This window comes from Oncorhynchus clarkii, chromosome 4 (genome assembly GCF_045791955.1).
Source record: "Oncorhynchus clarkii lewisi isolate Uvic-CL-2024 chromosome 4, UVic_Ocla_1.0, whole genome shotgun sequence".
NCBI lineage: Eukaryota > Metazoa > Chordata > Actinopteri > Salmoniformes > Salmonidae > Oncorhynchus > Oncorhynchus clarkii.
In genome coordinates this window covers 58,295,401-58,315,478 of record NC_092150.1, presented here as the reverse complement: position 1 = coordinate 58,315,478, position 20,078 = coordinate 58,295,401, and the positions used below count along the sequence as shown (strand labels likewise).

The 20,078-nt window shown below is 43.7% G+C and overlaps 2 protein-coding genes across 2 annotated transcripts; one reads left to right on the top strand and one right to left on the bottom strand.

Annotated features, from left to right (window-relative positions):
• Window positions 1-53: 53 nt before the first annotated feature.
• On the top strand, window positions 54-12,889 carry LOC139406993 (ADAM metallopeptidase domain 17b). The gene is made up of 18 exons (XM_071150224.1): window positions 54-683; window positions 1,117-1,249; window positions 1,431-1,564; window positions 1,847-1,935; window positions 2,251-2,428; window positions 3,126-3,256; window positions 3,604-3,690; window positions 4,028-4,138; window positions 4,238-4,382; window positions 4,630-4,721; window positions 4,971-5,123; window positions 5,320-5,519; window positions 5,844-5,947; window positions 6,118-6,252; window positions 6,545-6,675; window positions 9,579-9,746; window positions 10,106-10,162; window positions 10,799-12,889. The coding sequence occupies exons 1-18, from the start codon at window positions 422-424 to the stop codon at window positions 11,219-11,221; spliced, it is 2,733 nt and encodes a 910-aa protein (XP_071006325.1). The 5' UTR covers window positions 54-421; the 3' UTR covers window positions 11,222-12,889.
• Window positions 12,838-19,611, bottom strand: LOC139406994 (cleavage and polyadenylation specific factor 3). Its single transcript, XM_071150225.1, has 18 exons — window positions 19,413-19,611; window positions 19,024-19,087; window positions 18,808-18,905; window positions 18,422-18,550; window positions 17,904-18,081; window positions 17,255-17,344; window positions 16,883-17,033; window positions 16,497-16,672; window positions 16,095-16,253; window positions 15,702-15,848; window positions 15,362-15,514; window positions 15,039-15,147; window positions 14,837-14,935; window positions 14,404-14,498; window positions 14,213-14,300; window positions 13,866-13,932; window positions 13,619-13,715; window positions 12,838-13,516 (listed from the first exon to the last, which is right to left on the bottom strand). The coding sequence occupies exons 1-18, from the start codon at window positions 19,481-19,483 to the stop codon at window positions 13,415-13,417; spliced, it is 2,073 nt and encodes a 690-aa protein (XP_071006326.1). The 5' UTR covers window positions 19,484-19,611; the 3' UTR covers window positions 12,838-13,414.
• Window positions 19,612-20,078: the final 467 nt, after the last annotated feature.

The following is a 20,078-nucleotide window of genomic DNA, read 5'->3' as shown; positions in this document are numbered from 1 at the left end:
GATGTCCAAGCATTAAAAATAGATCAGCCCAGATGTCGCTCGGGTTTGCAATCCCTCTACTGCTGCTAAAGCTTTATTATCCTTATGTAAGAGCTGCAGTGACTGAAGCAAAAATGTTCTGCAAGATCCTCCGAACACAGATCTACAGAAGAACATTTTCAATTTTTTGGGGGGGTAAAATTAGTCTACAACAGGGGATAGATTGCGGTGAAAATAGTGTGTAGGCTACGTGTCATGTTAATGTAAAGTGAACAACTGTAATGTGATTTTTTTTTCTGTCACAACACTTCCGGGTATGCGGGAGCTGGTTTTCAAGAACAAGTATTTTTGCCGAAACTAGAAGTCCGACTTTTAACAATCGGTTATAGTTGCAGAACAACTGAATGTTTTGCTTACATGGTCACCGTACCAATTTTGTTACATGGTCACCGTACCAATTTTGTTAAATTGTTGCCTGCCTTGGGAATTCGGAAACACCTCAATTAGTGGGCTTTTGGAGAGATTATCCCGATACAACACATACTGTGGAAACAGTTTTTTGACCAGTGTATGGATTTTTTCTTTTTTTTTACACGTTCCACCCATAAATACCGATATGCAGATAGTCTTTTTATTTATAGTTTCTCTATTTTTAACGAATGGTGCAACAAAGCCGCCTGCGGAGGTTGTAGATCCTGAATATGGTGAGTGGAGAGAGCCTAGGCTAACTTGATTTTCAGTTAAACAGATGTCATGAGTTTATGCTACTCGAGATGGGGATGGTCACAAACCAAACATCCCACACGCATAACAGTTGCCAAAGAATACATCATAATAGTATTTTCCATATGGAAATAACATCTGAAGGAAAAAGTATTTCAGACTTTGCATGTGAGACTATATTCAACCACTTGTACGCGCCAATATAGCAATTATGGCAGCAATAATAGTATAACTCCGGGGTTAACCCCCCTGGCACTTGATGTGTTATGAGATAACTGTTCTGATGGAATCGAATAAAACTGAATAGTTTTAGGTTGAATAGGTTGGTTAATGAACGTTCTTGTGTTGGTGGTATTTAGTCAGGAAAATGTGTTCTGTACTTATCTGTTCTGTTATCCTCTGCCTTTGTTTCAGACTTCCTCAGTTCCATGCTTTCAGAATTTGAGGTGCTGCCCCTCGCCAGTCTCCAGACTCACTCGGTCCGGCGGCGGGACCTCCAGACACAGACCCACGTGGAACGACATCTCAGCTTCACTGCCTTACAGAGGTAGGAACTCCACGGCTCTGTCCCTATGGGCCCTGGTCAAAAGTAGTGCACTATATAGGGACTCGGGTTCCATTGGGATGCAAATCAAATGTCAATGCCTCAGTTGCACTAGTCACGGATCTTATTAATGATCTTTGTGATTTACTTTCACCCTGTTTCTTACTCTGTTTGTGTGCGCTAGGCATTTCAAGCTGTATCTGAGGACCAACACGGAGCTGTTCACAGAGGACTTCAGTGCTGTGTTTGTGGATGAGGATGGACAGGAGGACAATTACGAGGTCAACAGACAGAACTTCTTCACCGGCCATGTCATAGGTAAGACGGACACCACATGGTTGGGCTCCGAAGCCACCAGATTGAGGTCCATTATGTGGCTTTAAAGTGCTACATTGATTATAAAAGGTTGCCTACCAGTATCATCTGAACTCATCAACCTTGGACCACTTTTGAGGTCTGAAAACATTTGGCTAACATCTGATTTTGGAGTAAACTATCACTTTAACGTCTCTTAGTGCCTTAGGAATTTGGCTTTGTCCCATGTTTATATTTTGTGGTGTTTCTCATCATAGTTGTTTACTGAGTGTTGTCCATTTGAAGGGGAGGAGAACTCTAGAGTGCAGGCGCATATTGATGACAATGACTTCTCGGCACACATCCTCACTGACGGAGCAGAGTACAACATTGAGGTATGGTATCACACTATTTTTAACAGCAGATTGTGATATTACAACAATATGACAATCTACTGTGAAAAGTATCAGTGTGTGTGAGGAATATTTTGTATATAATCATATAAAATCTTCCTTTCTGGGCAGAGCTGTGGTAACACTCCTGGCATATGTCACATATACAAATCTCCCCACCGGAGACCAGGGCTCAATCCCTGTGTCCACCCTTCCCAATGTTTCTCTCACCTGCCTGAATCCTCTTCTGATTCCCATACTGTCTCAATAAAGTGTCAAAATACCCCCTTTTGTTTTTGACTCCCTGTCCTTTCTCAGCCCCTGTGGAGGTTTACGTCGGCGCCCCCCGATGGCCGTTTGCTGGTATACCGTCCTGAGCACATAAGGAACATCAGCCGACTGGCCTCGCCCAAGGTCTGTGGCTACGTGAAGGCTGACTCCAATGACCTGCTGCCTGAGAGTATGAGATCAGCTAGACTGGAGGATGAGGAGGATGGTAAGTGGGAGAGAGGGAAGTAGGGTGAAGACGGAGAGGGTGAGTAGGGGAGCACGAGGGAGAGAGTGAGTGTGGGGGGAGAGTAGGAGGTGAAGGTTGAGTAGGTTGAACTCATAGTTGACTACAAGAGAAGAATGTGGGGTGGAGCTTTCCCAAATAATGATCACAGTAAAATCCTGTCCCTCATAAGTCCAAACTACATGTAGTGACCACTCCATCTAATGCAACCCAATGTATGCTATTTTAATATGATTGAATATACAAACTAAACATATTCACTTACCAGGCTATCCAGAAGCCCTGGTCACATTGTCAGTGTCTGTTAAATTAATAATCATATCCTCATCCGTTATTCATACTAGCTTAAATGACTTGCCTAGTTAAATAAAATACAACATATACTTTAAGTTCGCTGTAATGGCAGACCCATGATGATGACGACATAGCCATGTTCCCTGCAGTTATGGTGTGAGAACCAAATCACTCTTTATGAGAAGCACTTGGTGATCTCAGTTGCTGTTGTTAATTGTATGGCATGAGATGTCTAATTGCAATATATTTGTGAAATTGACAGCTTGAATCTGCCCAATGATCTGTTTAGGGTAGTGTAGTGTAGAAAATAAAAGTGGTGTGTAGTTCAGCTTGACAATGGCACTGACTGGCAATGAAACATGATCTCCTCTCCACTCATCCACAGAGCCCCTGGTCAGAGAGAAGAGACAGGTTCATGACCACAGGAAGAACACCTGCCCTTTACTCTTGGTGGCTGACCATCGCTTCTTCCAAGAGATGGGCCGTGGCGAGGAGAGCACTACCCTCAACTACCTGGTGGGGGGCGCTGTTTAGTAAGATGTGATGTTATGTGTGTCCCAAATGGCACTCTTGTCAAAAGTAGTACACTACTCCCTATGCAGTTGCCCCTTCTTTTGACCAGGGCCTATAGACAAAGGGGGATACCTCGTCAGTTGTACAACTGAATGCATTCAACTGAAATGTGTCTTCCTCATTTAACCCATTTAGCTCTGGTCAAAAGTAGTGCACTATAAAGGAAACGGGATGCCATTTGGGATGCCATTTGGGATGCATGCTATGTTGTTTGGGGTGGTCTTTGGCTTGATGGTTGTATGTGGAAAAACACCACCTACCTTTCTCCCTGTTTGTGATTGGTCGGTCAGATCGAGCTGATTGACCGCGTGGATGACATCTACAGGTCGACGTCGTGGGATGACGAGTATAAAGGATACGGGGTTCAGATCCAACAGGTGAGTTAGCTGAGACAGGCTGAGAATCACCCCATGATATGTTCCACTACCACCTCTCAGATTGTCTCTCCCACCCCCCCCATTCTCCTTTATTTCTTAAGGAGAATGGAGCCTCGTCCTCCCTCTGTATTTCCTGTTTATTTAGACAGTTTCTATGTGGGATTCCATCTCATGGCGCTCCTGGACAATATGTGCTCAGTGGACTACAGCACTACCCCGTTGCCATGCTGCCAGGAACAGATGATCACTGTCCTTTTAAAAAAAAAAATACCACAAGGTGGGATTGATGATCGATTCTTCCTTCCCCATCATTCTCAATCTTTAATCATCAATGTAGATCATCATTGAGAAGGTCCCCACCCGCGTACCCCCGGGGGAGGCCCACTTCAACATGAGGGGAAGTCCCGTAGAGGGTAAGGATGTCTGGGACGTGAAGAAGCTCTTGGAGGTGAGCAGCATGTTTTAATCATCTGAGTAATGACATCAGAGTAGTCGTATACTGTATGATAATAGGCCGTGATATATTCCCTCTTTGTTCTCATCGCAGCAATTCAGTGTGGACATAGCAGACAACGCGTCCAAGGTGTGTCTGGCTCACCTGTTCACCTACCAGGACTTTGACGAGGGGACCCTGGGCCTGGCCTACGTGGCCCCCTCCAGACAGGGCATCCCTGGGGGCCTCTGCTCAGAGAGTAAGGTTGCGTCCCCAAATAGCACCCCATTCCCTATGTATTGTACTACTTTTGAGCAAGTCCCATGTCCTAAATGGCACCCTATTCTCCCAGGCCCATAAGGCGCTGGTCCAAAGTAGTGCACTATATAGGGAATGGGGTTCCATTTTGGGACGGATAATAAGCCTCCCGTCAACACATTAACCTTGACCACAACTCTGACGTAGGTAAACTGATATTGGAACATGTTTGCCTTCTCTGTCATCAGAGTGCCCTCCGTCTTCGCCTGAGACGAGAGCTATTTATCTCAACACTGGGCTCACCAGCACTAAGAACTATGGGAAAACTATTCTGACCAAGGTGGGTTTATGAGACCCAGACACAGAATAAACTTAGACTTGGACAGAAAAACAATTCTCCACTGGGCATTCATTTTAGTCCAGGACTAGGCTTAATCTGAGTCTGGGAGACCGCCCCTGCAACTTAAAAAAAAAAGAGGCTTCGAATTTGGAACATCCAAATGTACACAAAAGCAATACCTATTATTCTGTCTGGAATAGGCACCATCATATTTCACTAATATGACCTTTTCTTATGGTTTGCCATCAGGAGGCAGACCTGGTGACAACTCACGAGCTGGGCCATAACTTTGGGGCAGAGCACGACCCTGATAACATCCCCTACTGTGCTCCCAGGGAAGACCAGGGGGGCAAATACGTCATGTACCCCATCGCTGTGAGCGGAGACCACGTCAACAACAAGGTTCAAATACCCTCCTTTTTCCCCACTCGACAAACCAAACATCAATCTTAAGCAAACCTTAAGTCTTCATTATACCAAGAATGATTATGGGTGTGTCCGAAACGGCACCCTAGGGCTCTGGTCAGAAGTAGTGCGCAATGGAGGAAATAGGGTGCCAGTTTCGGACACGGCTCTTGACCTTGTTTTGTGTCCCCAGCTTTTCTCCAACTGCAGTAAGATCTCCATTGTGAAGCGTCTGAGGAACAAGGCTCCAGTGTGCTTCAGGGAGAGGAACAGTAACGTGTGTGGGAACAGCAGGGTGGAACAGGGTGAGGAGTGTGACCCGGGACTGCTGCACATCAACGACGACCGCTGCTGTACCTCCGACTGCAAGCTCCGCCCCACAGCCAAGTGCAGGTGAGCCCTCTCTGGAACCACCAACCCCCGGATACCTGCACACCACACCCACTTAGGTTCTAGGAACAGTGGTAGGATTCTGACAACATTTGGTGGTAGTTTGTGATATGTTGATTGAATGTTATAAAGAATGAATCTTCTCTCTGTGATATCACCCTGTATTACCATGATATCTCTCTCTCTCTCGCTCTCTCTCTCAGGGTGATATCACAGAGAAGAATAATTATTTATAACATTCTTACAACATATCATAAACGACCACCAAATGTTGTCAGAATCCTACCACTAGAACCTCTCTCTCTCTTTCTCTCTCTCTCGATGTAGTGACAGGAACAGTGCATGCTGTAAGCAGTGCCAGTATGAGCGGGAGGGCAAGGTGTGCCAGGAGCCCATCAGTGCCACCTGTAAGGGCAAGTCCTACTGCACAGGTAGGTTGATATCACCTGATACCCCCCAGAAAGGGAGCCCCACCACTACACCATCCTCATGTCTACAAGCCCTAATAAAACATGAGAGTGAAACAATGAAATATGTCTTAGTTCTTTGTTATTTCTATGTCCTTTTATGAACAATGACAATGTCATATTTTTGTTCCCAGGCAACAGTAGTGAGTGTCCGTCTCCTGAGAACGCCCCTGACAAGACTGTGTGTTTGGACAACGGAGAGTGTCTGGACGGTGTATGTATCCCTTTCTGTGAGGCCGTCAAGAACCTGCAGTCCTGCGCCTGCAATGGTACACTCCCCTCACCATCACCACCCCTCCTTTAAAGGCTGTAGTGGACCAATCCAACCAAGACATAATATAATATCATATGCCATTAAGCAGTTATGGCATTGAATTTTGCATGGGTTGCCTCAGCGGGAATTGTACCCGCGATCCTGACATTACAAGCGCCATGCTCTACCAACTGAGCCACATAGAACATGTATACGCTAAGTGTTCTGCTTTATTAAAGATGCCTTTTACTCATAATATGAATACATACAAATTTACTACAGTGTGGTGTTCTTCCTACCCTCTCTAGAAACCAACTCGTCATGTAAAGTGTGCTGTCGAAGCACCAGTGGAGTGTGCGCCCCATTCCAGGACGACGGCGGGGAATTCATCTACCTCCGCAAGGGGAAACCCTGCACCGTGGGCTTCTGTGACGGAGCAGTAAGTGACACCTGACCTCTGACCCTTACCCTCTAGTGCAGTGGTTCCCAAACGTTTTATAGTCCCGTACCCCTTCAGACAATCAACCTCTAGCTGCGGACCCCCTCTAGCATCAGGGTCAGTGCACTTTCAAATGTTTCTTTTTTTGTTGCCATCATTGTAAGCCTGCCACATGCACACTATACAATACATTTATTAAAAATAAGAATGAGTGTGAGTTTTTTGTCACAGCCCGGCTCATGGGAAGTGACAAAGAGCTCTTATAGGACCAGGGCACATATAATAATATAATAATAATAATAATCAATCATCTTGCTCTTTATTAAACCATCTTGCATATAAAACCTTATTTGTTCATAGAACATTGTGAATAACTCGCCACAGGTTAATGAGAAGGGTGTGCTTGAAAGGATGCATATATCTCTGCAATGTTGGGTTGTATTGGAGAGAGTCTCAGTCTTAAATCATTTCCCACACACAGTCTGTGCCTGTATTTAGTTTTCATGCTAGTGAGGGCCGAGAATCCACTCTCGCATAGGTACGTGGTTGCGAAGGGCATCAGTGTCTTAACAGCGCGATTTGCCAAGGCAAGAAACTCTGAGCGCAGCCGTATCAAGCAATCTGTCAGTGGCTTCTGATTAAATTCAATTTTCACAGAACCGCTTGTTGCAATTTTGATGAGGCTCTCTTGTTCAGATATCGGTAAGTGGACTGGAGGCAGGGGATGAAAGGGATAACGAATCCAGTTGTTTGTGTCATCCGTTTCGGGAAAGTATCTGCGTAATTGCGCACCCAACTCACTCAGGTGCTTCGCTATATCACATTTGACATTGTCCGTGAGCTTGAGTTCATTTGCACACAAAAAAATCATACGATGACGGAACGACCTGTGTGTTGTCCTTGTTAATGCAGATAGAAAAGAGCTCCAACTTCTTAATCATAGCCTCAATTTTGTCCCGCACATTGAGTATAGTCGCGGAGAGTCCCTGTAATCCTAGAGTCAGATCATTCAGGAGAGAAACATAAGAACATAAGAAACATCACCCAGATAGGCAAGTCGTGTGAGAAACATCGTGCAAGTGGTACAAGTGAAAAATTATGGTCAGTAAAGAAAACTTTAAGCTCGTCTCTCAATTTTTAAAAAACGTGTCAATACTTTGTCCCTTGATAACCAGTGCACTTCTGTATGTGGTAAAAGCGTTACATGGTCGCTGCCCATATCATTGCATAGTGCAGAAAATACACGAGAGTTCAGGGGCCTTGCTTTAACGAAGTTAACCATTTTCACTGTAGTGTCCAAAATGTCTTTCAAGCTGTCAGGCATTCCTTTGGCAGCAAGAGCCTCTCGGTGGATGCTGCAGTGTACCCAAGTGGCGTCGGGAGCAACTGCTTGCACGTGCCTTATCCTTCCACTATGTCTCCCTGTCATGGCTTTTGCGCCATCAGTACAGATACCAACACATCTTGACCACCAAAGTCCATTTGATGTCACAAAGCTGTCCAGTACTTTAAAAATATCTTCTCCTGTTGTCCTGATTTCCAGCGGTTTGCAGAAGAGGGTGTTAACATAACAGACATATACCAGGAGCTGTGCCAGGTCCGCCACGTCTGTTACCTCATCCAGTTGTAACGCATAGAATTCACTGGCTTGTATGCCAAGTCACTGATGTGTCGGGAAACAGTGTTTGATGAAGACATTGTCTATACAGTTTTTTTGGCCTTTTCCCCCAGCATTGTCCCAGCCATATCCGCGGCAGCAGGAAGAATTAAGTCCTCCACAATAGTATGGGGCTTGCCTGTCCTAGCCACATGGTAACTCAACATATAAGACGCTTCTAGTTCCTTCTTGTTAATGGTATCTGTTGCTTTTATACGTCTTACTACTCAAAAGTCGTCTTAATTATCTGTATTTTCAAATTGGCATGTTTTTTGTTTCTAGATGTCTGCAAGTTGTGAGATAGTACTTTTTCCACATATAACACACTGACTGAGGAAAGGCACTACTCCCAGTATACACTACTGTTTAAAAGTTTGGGGTCACTTAGAAATGTCCTTGTTTTTGAAAGAATTTTTTTTTAAAAATGTGTCCATTCAAATAACATCAAATTGATCAGAAATATAGTGTAAATATTGTTAATGTTGTGAATATTGTAGCTGGAAACAGCTGATTTTTTAATGGAATATCTACATGGGTGTGCCGAGGCCCATCTGCAACCAGTACTAGCAGTACTACCAGTAGAGTTGGTATGTGGCTCTATGGACGCGGGCCTTACTAAATGGACTGTTTGAATTGTTTTTTAAAATCTATTTTATATATATTTTTAAATGTGAATCACATTTTTATTTGGCGTACCCCCGGCGGCTTTGCGCCTTTACCTCAGTTTGGGAATACCTGCTCTACTGTATTATATATCGATATTATATCCCCTTTCACTTGGTTGGTTTTGCACATATAAATGGAATCACTAGAACAGGCATTTTGAGTGTATCCCAGAAGAAAATAAAAAATAAAGATTGTTGATGATAAGTGGATGCTTCTTAACCTTCTATGTACAACAACTAGAAAAGTTTTCTTTAAATGTATTTTTTAGGGGGTGGGTGGTAGATCATCTTTATCAATTGAATTGTTTGCATAATTTCCAATCCCCTTATTAATAAAAAAAATTAAAAAATCTCTATACTTTCCCCCCATACCCTACCATCCCTGCCCTAATTGGAGTAAATTAACCAACAACAATACTTCTATTGCAACTTACAGCTATTTCGGTCACATCTAGCAACAAGTCTTGCATGGCTGTACAGTTTTCATTTCTGGATTGCTGTGGTCCGAGGGCCTTTCTATTCTCGAGTAATTCTATTTCTATGGTTTTGTAACTAGCATGTGATATTTTTGTCTTATTCAGGGTAAATGTATGAAGCAAGTTCAGGATGTCATTGAGAGGCTGTGGGATTTCATTGACAAGCTGGACATCAACACGTTTCGGAAGTTTTTGGCGGACAACATCGTGGGCTCTGTGGTGGTCTTCTCCTTGGTCTTCTGGGTCCCCCTCAGCATCCTGGTTCACTGTGTGGTAGGTGTTATGTTTGTTCCTTGATGAATGACAAACTGGGGCATAGGTTTAGCTACTTGTGATTACAAGCTTCTTGAGCTAGCAAAATACATTGGTGTGTAGCCAAGCAAGGCATTAGATCCACAGCCACGTTGTGTGTTGCATTGTGGGAACTGTAGTTTTTTTCTTCTTAACACACAATAATACATTAGATGCCCATTGTCATCAATCACCTAATACTGTACATGTACTATATAATAATAACCTGTCACATGTTATTATATAGTACCTGTCACATGTTATTATATAGTACATGTAACATGTTATATAGTACCCGTCACATGTTATTATCACATCTAACATGTTTTTCCCACTTACAGGATAAAAAACTGGATCAGCAGTATGAACAGACCACCAAGTCTCTTCTTTTTCCGAGTGTAATTATTGTTTGATTCATATGTCATACACACACACACAGTACAAGTCAAGTTTTAGAACACCTACTCATTCAAGGGTTTTTCTTTATTTTTACTATTTTCTACACTGTAGAATAATAGTGAAGACATCAAAACTATGAAATAACACATATGGAATCATGTAGTAACCAAAAAAGTGTTAAACAAATATATTTAAAATGTTTGATTCTTCAAATTAACCACCCTTTGCCTTGATGACAGCTTTGCACACTCTTGGCATTCTCTCAACCAGCTTCACCTGGAATGCTTTTCCAACAGTCTTGAAGGAGTTGTTGGCTGCTTTTCCTTCTCTGCATTCCAACTCATCCCAAACCGTCTCAATTAGGTTGAGGTCAGGTGATTGTGACGGCCAGGTCATCTGATGCAGCACTTCAATCACTCTCTTTCTTGGTCAATTAGCCCTTAACACTTTTAACACTTTTTTTGATTACATGATTCCATATGTGTTATTTCATAGTTTTGAAAATAGTACAAAATAAAGAAAAACCCTTTAATGAGTAGGTGTGTCCAAACTTTTGACTGGTACTGTATATGCAAATTATACACTGTAGTCATCTTGGTTTTCTGACCCTTGGCTTTGACCCTGTGTGTCTCCAGAATGCAGAGTTTATGAGCAGTCTGGAGTCAGCCTCCGTACGGATCTTCAAACCCCCTGCCATTTCAGCCCTGCGCTTCCAGGCCTCTGGCCCCCAGCAGACCAGCACTCCCCCCATCCAAGCCCCAACTCCAGCTCGAACCCCTGGGGCCCAAGTCCCAACCTCCACTCCCAGCCCTAGCCAGAGTCCCCTCCCCCCCCTGGAGAGCCCACGCATGGCCACCATCCAGGAGGACCCCAGTTTTGACTCCCACCTGGATGAAGAGGCCTTGGAGAGCGACTTTCCCATGGGGAGTTCGGCTCCACACTCCTTTGAGGATCTGACAGAGCGTGGGCCCCTGGCCCGACGCAGTGACAAGGCCCTGTCCTTCAGACTCCAGAGACAGGCCCGCATCCGCATCAACAGCAAGGAGACAGAGTGCTGAGAAAGGGAGGCGAAGAGAGAGAGATACAGAGGGCTCTTTAACACAGAGGAGACTGATAAAGGGAGAGAAAGAGACTGGAGGAGGAGAGGACAGAGCGTGGGAAAGGATGCTCACCCAATCACCACTGAATGGCAGACCACAGAGTAAAACAAGCTGGACTTGTCTGATACTATATGTGGGCTGAGTTATATAAGGTATTATATGAAGTTGGAGAGCAGCTTCAGTTGAAAATAGGATCCACTGGGCTAAAATGAAACCTACTGAGCATTGAAAAGCCAAATTCTTCCAAACTGAAATTAGAAATCAACATAGTCAATCTTTCATAGATGAAACGATCACGTCTAGAATTGTCTTGCTACGACCAGGTCATATTGATGATGTTCTGGTTTCAGATGATGTATCGTTTAAGATATCCTGAGCTGCTCCCTTGCACAGCCTGGCACATGAACATGTTGCACCATGCCTCCATGTATGTAGTTGAGTTGGTTGACAGTGACACTTTTGGCGCAGTTTGAAAATAGGTCAGCAAATATATGCTTTAACACCCTTATGCATACATCACCAGCAGTACTGTGGCTATGTCTGTAATATCATTGGCCTGGTGCGAATTAATGTACTTTGTGGCACAGCAATATAACACTAGTTTACAGCTTGGCTCTTCGTAACCGTGACATGTAACCTGGGGAGGGGGGGAATGAATTTATCATGGAAAAGTCTACAAAACGGTTACCAAGTATTTCATTTGTTGGGTGAGCCTGGTTGGCTGTAACTAATAACAAAACCAGCATAATGTTTACTTTTCAATTCTGTGAACCGTAGCCTGAACCAGTATTACTCAGAGATAGATGGAGGACTCATTTTTGTACCTGTGCCGTTATAGCCATTGAGGGTGTCTCCGTTTTGAGGGAATCCATTTTCTTCCAGGGTCACCAGAAGCTTTCCTTCTCCAACAGGGTCACCAGAAGCTTTCTTTCTCCAACAGGGTCACCAGAAGGGATCAGCCAATAAAGTTGGAAGTCCCGCCCAGTTTACTTCATTAAATCCTGACTGTTATTAGGTAATTTGTCAAACCAGACCTGTATGGTGTCTTATGCATGGAGATAGATCTGACATGCAAGATTGACAAAACTCTAATTGTTACTCAACTCTTAATTGCGGAAAGTGTTTTTGATACCATTTGTATGCTTTCATATGACAATTGTGACAATCAGCAAGATGTCTATTTCTAGCCTCACACGAGCCAGTTATATAATATAATCGCCCAATTCTGGCTTTGGCCACTATCTCATCCGATGTTTGAAAATGTATTGTTGTATTAGCTACCTTTATTTGCCATATTATCTGGTATTTTCTTTCATTGTGAACTCCTGCCAGACATGATCTCACCGACCTGTTCTGGGTTTAACAGAGTTTACATTGGAAATCCCATATTTAGGAATTTCTTTGTATTTTATGCTCTCACATACAGAATATGATTTATTCTTTGAAAGAAAGCCCCAACAGCGCCCTACAAGTATTGTATATCTGGATTTGTGATTAACTTGTATCATGCCTCAGGTGGGTTGTCTTCAGGTGTTGCAATGGCTATATATTAAAATGTCAGACACTCAGAAAACTTTTTTACGTTGGCAGTGAAATTTACCCATTTTATTAAATTGCTCACATTTGCTGCACTTCTCAATATTTCAGAACATATTCACAGAAATAACTACTTTATAAACCTGCAATATTAGTTCAGAAATGTGGCCAGCAGTCCTTAATTACTTTATTTAAAACAAATTTTGTCAATGCAATGCATAATGCAAATATACACGTTGAGAATTCAACGGCGGTTTGATTCCTGTGGAATCTACACTTTCCCAAACACAGATTCTTCCTTTATGTGATAAGGCAGCTAGAATTACAGAGGAATGAAACGGAGGGGGCAATGTTGTCAATACAAGTACTGGGACAACATGTAGAATATATCCACTGTAATCATTGCCCAGCTAACATACGCATATCAATTAATAATGCACAGGAACACTCTTCATATAGACCATGTCAGTACTGCACTGCCCGTAAAGGAAAGTGGGCAAGTGCCTCTGGGTGATGCTGTTTGGGAACCCTGGTGTGTTGGGCCGTGCCTATTGCTTCTGGGACAGGCTGCCTGTCCAGGGAGAGAGAGAGAGGGGAGGAGGTGGATGACTCTCCTCAGATGGCAGGATTGAGAGCATCATAGAGCCTCTGCACAGCCAGCTCCACCATCTCTCTCAGGGTCTCATCTTCAGCACTGCCCTCCTCATACTGCACAGTCTGCACAACAGACAGACGGGGGAGAACCAGGTCAGAGGAGAACACACACACACACACACACAGAGAAAGAGAGAGAGACAGACATATCTACTAAATCCTCACTCTGGTCTCTGGGCAGATGAAGGCAGTATTCCCGTCCACTGTTACTGTCAGGTTCTTATTGTCCTTGAAGTCCACACAGTCCTCCCCAAACATGTCACTGTTGAGGGAAAGATTTCAAATGTCTCAGAGAAGCGATTCTATCCGTTACATTTTGATACACATTCACAACCTTCCTGTTGACCCATGACAGGCGTGTGTGTGTGTGTGTGTGTGAATATAGAAAACGTGAATAGGGGGTGGAACTTACAGAAGCATAATCTCCAGCCTCTGCTGGAAAACATCCAGTTCTATACCTTCTTTCTTGTGCTCCATAACTACAGGATGAAGAAATGAACATCAGCAAGGGAAGGGACAAGCACAAAGACATGAAACATACTGTAACGATAGGCCATAACGCAGAGATAATGTTAGAACACGTTCGCTGACCTAGGTAGCACACCTCTTTTCTTCACAAAACTAACCCTGTGTCGTAGTATTTTACCAGTCTTGTACTCGCTATACTACACGAGAACAGACATGTGAAAATAGACTTTTAGCGCTCAGATTTCTTCACCGGTCCCATGATAGAGATAACGTTGGACTTTCTTCACTGACCTTTCTGTGCTTTAGGGTTGGACTGGACCTCCAGAACCACTGTGGTGACTGCATCAGCATACATGTCATTCAGAGGGTTGGCGATCCACTGCGCACACAGCACCAATACAAAACCAGTTAGCTAATGTTCACACCCTTTCCTATAGGGTTGCAAAATTCGAGCAACTTTCCCATTTTATTCAGTATCTCACCTCTAAAACCACCATGCCAGCCTCATGCACCAGTGTGACATTCTTGAAGATCCTGAGTGTGATTTTCTCTGCAGACTCCACCTCCTCCACATCCCCTAAAAGACAAGCGGGTTTGTATAGTCAGACAGTACCGAGAAAAACTCCAGACCCTGGTTATAAGTGACAGCTTTACAGTGGCTTTGAAAACAGCCCAATGTAACCACTACTGTAAAGCAACTGGCACACTCCCACAACAAACTCTAATAACACCTGCAACAAAAACTCAATTCGCTAGGTGTTCCCCGCTCATCTGTTGGTTGCCATTTGTTGGAGTGATATTTTGTTGGCTTCCACATTTGTCCAATCCGGAATCAATCAGCAGTTGTTGGTGTTGATTGATTGACCAGTGTGCCTAAATGTCCAACAAGGTGAGCAGAGTTCTGTAGAAACCCACCTGCCAGGTTGCGTAGATGGCTGGCCAGCAGAGAGATGGGTCCAGTGAAGGGAATGGCCTGGGTCTGCTTCACTGTGCTCATGGCCAGGTCTGTATAGTCTGGAGACAGAGAGAAGAGCTCATACACACGGTAGTACACACATGTGGACACACACGGACGGACGCTTGCACACACACAGTTAGATAGTGAATCAGTACTGACTGGACAGATCTGAAGGGGTGAGGATGTGGTAGCTGAAGTTGCGTTTGACCAGGATCCCAGACACCCTCTGACCCTGCTGACACTTCTTATCAGCCAGGGAGCCCATCACCTACGGGACAGAACAGCAACAGTCAGTATACACACACACACCACAAGTGTTTGGAAGACACAAATCGCCTCAGTTGTACACACTATAAAAAAATCTTTGATAATTCCGCTTGATGCCAATGGATAAAGTCTAACTCAATTCAGTCTAATTCTCCCAATAAATGATATTACAGTAGGAGACCGCTAGAGAGAGAGAGAGTGGAGGATGGGCTCACCTTAGCCAACTTCTCTCCTCTGAAGTTGAGTGTGACGGCCTCAGTGTTGCGGGGGTTGTGCACCTCGATGTGGACCTCATCATTGTCCTCGTACTCCCTGATCAGAGCAGCTTTCAGACGGGCCATCTCATTCTGCTCCCCGTGCACCAGGATCTGCAGGCGGGACAAAGAAATATGTCACACGAGCAGGCTCAAGTCATTGAAGTCTAACAGGGGGAAAAAAAGAGAGGCCCAAGCACACTTCCTTGTGGAACTGTGTCCCGTTGGCATTTACCATTTGATTACGGCCCGTAAGATAAGATCTGACTCATTTAATGGCCGACGGAGTGTGTCTGTTTACCACATGAGGGGGTTTGAGAGCCCTGATGAACTCGCTGGTCTGTTGGTAGTCAGTGTGGGCTGAGAAAGAGATGTAGTCCACAGACATCTTCAGCTGCAGCTTCTGGCCTGACATGGTGGTGATCTCCTCTGGCTCTGACATAATGTGCTGAGGATAGAGTCACAGAGGAACAGTCAGCTCACACACACAGAGTGATGAATCTTAGCACGGCTGGAAATGACTTGATTTAAAAAAAATTGTGTCCATGTTTATCTGTCATTTGATGACGCTAAAAAAATACTTGATCACAACAAAGCTTGGCTTGCAATAAGACCCCACTGTAGGATTCCTTTGGTTGTGATGACTTGGTGTGACTGAGAAATGTCTTAAGAAGGGTTGAAGACCGAGCCCCACCTTTGCGAGGGTACCCTCCACAGAGTAGCCGGCGATGATGACGCCGTTCCTCTTATCGGTGCACCAGCTCTCAAACAGCTCTCTTGACAGACCGCTCTGCATCATACCTGGAGAGGCCATCACCACACTGGGCCCGATGTCATCAAAGTGGTCCATGCTCTGGTAGAGAGTGGTACAGCAGACTTAGCATGGACCGAGGGACACAGCAGGTGCTAATTCATTAGAGCACACCGTAGTAAAACTTTTTGAAAAGGAAATGAAATGAGTGTTTCTTATTGGACAAGTTCAGATAGTCACTCCCTGTTTCAGCCTGTTTTCTACTTTATGGTGCCTAATAAACTTTTTTTTTTTTATTATTGAAAAATGCCACTACCAAACATTCATCTGATTAACGTCACCCACCTTGAGGTTGCTGATGTGCTTGAAGACGAAGGGGTTGTTGACGTTAATGGCCTTGCGGATCTTGTCGTTCATAGCGTTGACGTATGTCTGGTAGACGGCCATGCACTTCTTGGCCAGAGACGACGCGTAGTAGATGGGAATGTCATGGAGCTCTGGGTGGTTCTGCCAGTACTCGTCTGAAACACACACACAGAGGCACATAACCACACACACATTAGAGAAGGGTTGTGTTCATTAGCGCACGCAACAGAAAATATTTTAAAACAAGTTTCTGATTGGATTAGGCCAGGTGACTGTTGGTTCCCAATGAACACTTCCATGAATGAGAGTCACTGGATACCTGCTCTAAAGGCAGGCTGAAGAGGGAACTGGTTGGAGAATCTCACCCAGGATGAGCAGCAGTTCCTGGGCTCGGCCCAAGGCGAACACGGGGATGAGACAGCGGCCCTCTCTGTTGACGATGTCATGGATTGTGTTGCAGAACCGGGCCTCCCGCTCCTCCCTCTTCTCATGGATGTGTGTTCCATACGTGGACTCCTGAGGACAGAGAGCAATACACATCAAATCCTCATGTTAGGAAAACAAGATCACACGAGAATCAAAGTGAAGTATGCTGCTTTTTTGTGGTTGTGATTAGGCTGGGTTGCCGTAAAGCACCATGTGACAACTGCTGACAAATTAATTTGATTGCCTGATTGATTAATTGATTGTATTGTAGTTGTGTTTAGTGTTGTATGTTACTATTAGCGGTGACTCACAGTAATGAGGATGTCAGGCTTGACACTGGGGATCTCGGCTGCCATCAAATGCCTGTCCTCCTGTCGGGAAAAGTCACCTGTGTAGAGGATCTATGGACAGAGACACACCCAAAGGAACAAGGATAACAGGAGACAGGTTAGCTTAAACCTACAATTTTAAGAGACAGTAGCAAAGTAAATAGACAAAAATATATTTCTGTTTCAAAGAATTATTCACTCATGTAATTGTATTGGGAACATTTGTCCAGCATATGGGTGCCACCTACTGGCCACAGTAAACAATACAATCTGTATACAGTGCATTCAGAAAGTATTCAGACCCCTTCAGACCACCTGTCCACACTTTGTTACATTATAGCCTTATTCTAAAATGTATTAAATTAATTTTTCCCTCATTAATATACACACAATACCTCAGAATTGTTTGAAAATGCATTACAAATAAAAACATTCATACCTTATATACATAAGTATTTAGACCCTTTGCTATTAGACTCGAAATTGAGCTCGGGAGAGAACAGAATTTCTGGGAAATCATGTACTATTTATGATAAGAACCTTTTCTTATGGTCCTTTCACAAAGAAGATGATGAATAAGCTGTAGTTGCTTTTCCTGTACCAGTAGTCAATGTAAATGTAATGTAGTCACCTTCACGCCAGCTATCTCGATCATGAACATGGCTGCCCCCAGGACGTGACCGGCATGGTAACACCAGAACTTGATGCCGGCCACCTCCTTCACCTCGTGAAAGTTGATGGTCTCGATCTTGTCCATGCTCTCCTCCAAGTCTGTCTCTGTGTACAGCATGTCGTCAGCTGAGATGTTACTGGGAGGGAAAACACAGAGACAGTCAGGGACACAATGTGAACCCGAATCATCCATAATGGATAATGGCATCTCTACAATTGTTTTGCCCTGAAGACATGGCTGTGTAGACTTATGACGTCTAACAGTTAGATGCCAAAGGAGTCGACGTAGGAATCTACAGCCATGTCTTCAGGGCAATACATTTTGCAGCTACTCTATCAAGAAAGAAACAGTAGAGTACGCTGCTATTTCCACGAACCGAGTAAGACCATTGTCAATGGCCTATGTTCCTTATAGGAGCCAAAGGCTAAAGTTAAGTAAGTCAGGCTGTTATTGGAAGTTAATAAACTCTTGTCTACCTGACTTTGACATAATCAGACAGCAGCCAGCGGTAAATGGCTTTGGTGGCGTGGGTCATGAAGGTCCTTCCTTTGAAACTGGTCTTCTGGAGAAACCAAGGCAAGGCTCCACAGTGGTCCAAGTGGAAACTGAGATAGAGATTAGATAGAGATTATAGAAAACTGAACTCTGTCTTCAGTGTGTTAATTCATCTGACCTGGGGAAACATATAATGGGGTTGTGTTTATAAGACCCAAAACGTAGGAAAATTCACAGAAACAGAAAGCTATTTCTGAACTTGTCCATATAAAAAACATTTGTTTATGTTTTAGGTTGTGAAAAGTTTTGCTACAGTTGAACTTGACCCCAATAAACACAACCCAGATGAGAGATTAGGAATACTCACTGGCTGATAAGAAGCAGGTCTATCTCAGCAGGATCGATCAAGTCAATATATGGAAGAGCATCCATTCCTTCCAATCCTGGGTGGATTCCACAGTCCAGCTACAAAGGAAAACGGTTGTTGTACTCAATTATCAGGTTACTTCTATTTTGGAATGTCTCATACAATCCATAATGCATGGTAAATTCAACAGGGACAGCAGAGTGCACGTAATATTACCATGATTTTCCGTCCCTTGAACTCCAGAATGATGCATGACCTTCCCACCTCCTGCCCAGCTCCACTGTGAGAGGGAAAGAGACGTCAATCACTGTCTGATGACATTTGTGACACAGTGACGTTTTGGCAGATTCAGAAAAATCTTATACGTTATGAACGTAATGCATAGCTACGGTAGCTACTTGAAAATACCATCTAGCTATCTATACGTATACTAGGTAAATCACTGTGGCATCTTTGGACAACTACTAATACTAGGTAACATTGAACAAATTCATAATTTATCTAACTAGGTAGACAGGCATCAGTCTTCATGTCTTTGCTAGTTAGACGGGCTAAATTAGCTAGCTAGCCAAAAAGCTCACGAAATGTTGAATGTATAAACCCACAGTGGTCTGATGAGGAGCTGATCACTTTCCTCCGCAGGCACTGATAAATCAGCTTTGCGTTTCGCCGCCATATTTTCTCTTACGATTTAATTAAAATATATATGCTTATTATGTATTAATTGTACTAATTCATTCTTCTGACACCTACAGAAACTAACCGCACGCTGACTACAACAACACTTCCGGTCCAGCGATATATGTCCGTACGAGGAATGGTCTTTGCTATAATGGGTTCCGATGTTGTAACATGGGGCGCCCATTCAGGAGCACACAACGTTTTGTAACGTTCAGAAATATGTTATTTAGAACAAACATGCTTCTCCAACATATAAAACACGAAATCATGTAGGCTGTATTTATTACATTTCTATCAGCAACGTTGGAGAACGTTTGGCAACTGAACATGGTCCTGATTTTAGGGCATAGTAGTCAGAGCACAGTATAATCACAATGACATTGCTATAATCTATCCTCTGAAAAAGGACTCTCATTTATGGACGTCATTTAAAAAATTAAAAAAGTTTGTTTTCATTGTGCTACATACAGATTACTCAAGAATATGTGGGTTGGCCCATTTTTTTTGCCTAGTTGGTCTGTCTAACAAACTTTTTGGGGCTCAAAATTATCACTATCTCGCTAATATTGGTGCCCTCAAAATGGCAGTGT

Coding starts and splice junctions, on each gene's coding strand:
- LOC139406994 (XM_071150225.1), bottom strand. CDS start 19,483: ATGGCGGCGAAACGCAAAGCTGATTTATCAGTGCCTGCGGAGGAAAGT. Junction 14,499..14,836: donor CCATCTACGCAACCTGGCAG/GTGGGTTTCTAC, acceptor CTTGTCTTTTAG/GGGATGTGGAGGAGGTGGAG. Junction 13,933..14,212: donor CAACCCTAAAGCACAGAAAG/GTCAGTGAAGAA, acceptor TTCATCCTGTAG/TTATGGAGCACAAGAAAGAA.
- LOC139406993 (XM_071150224.1), top strand. CDS start 422: ATGGTCACCGTACCAATTTTGTTAAATTGTTGCCTGCCTTGGGAATTC. Junction 1,250..1,430: donor AGCTTCACTGCCTTACAGAG/GTAGGAACTCCA, acceptor TGTGTGCGCTAG/GCATTTCAAGCTGTATCTGA. Junction 1,936..2,250: donor GAGCAGAGTACAACATTGAG/GTATGGTATCAC, acceptor GTCCTTTCTCAG/CCCCTGTGGAGGTTTACGTC.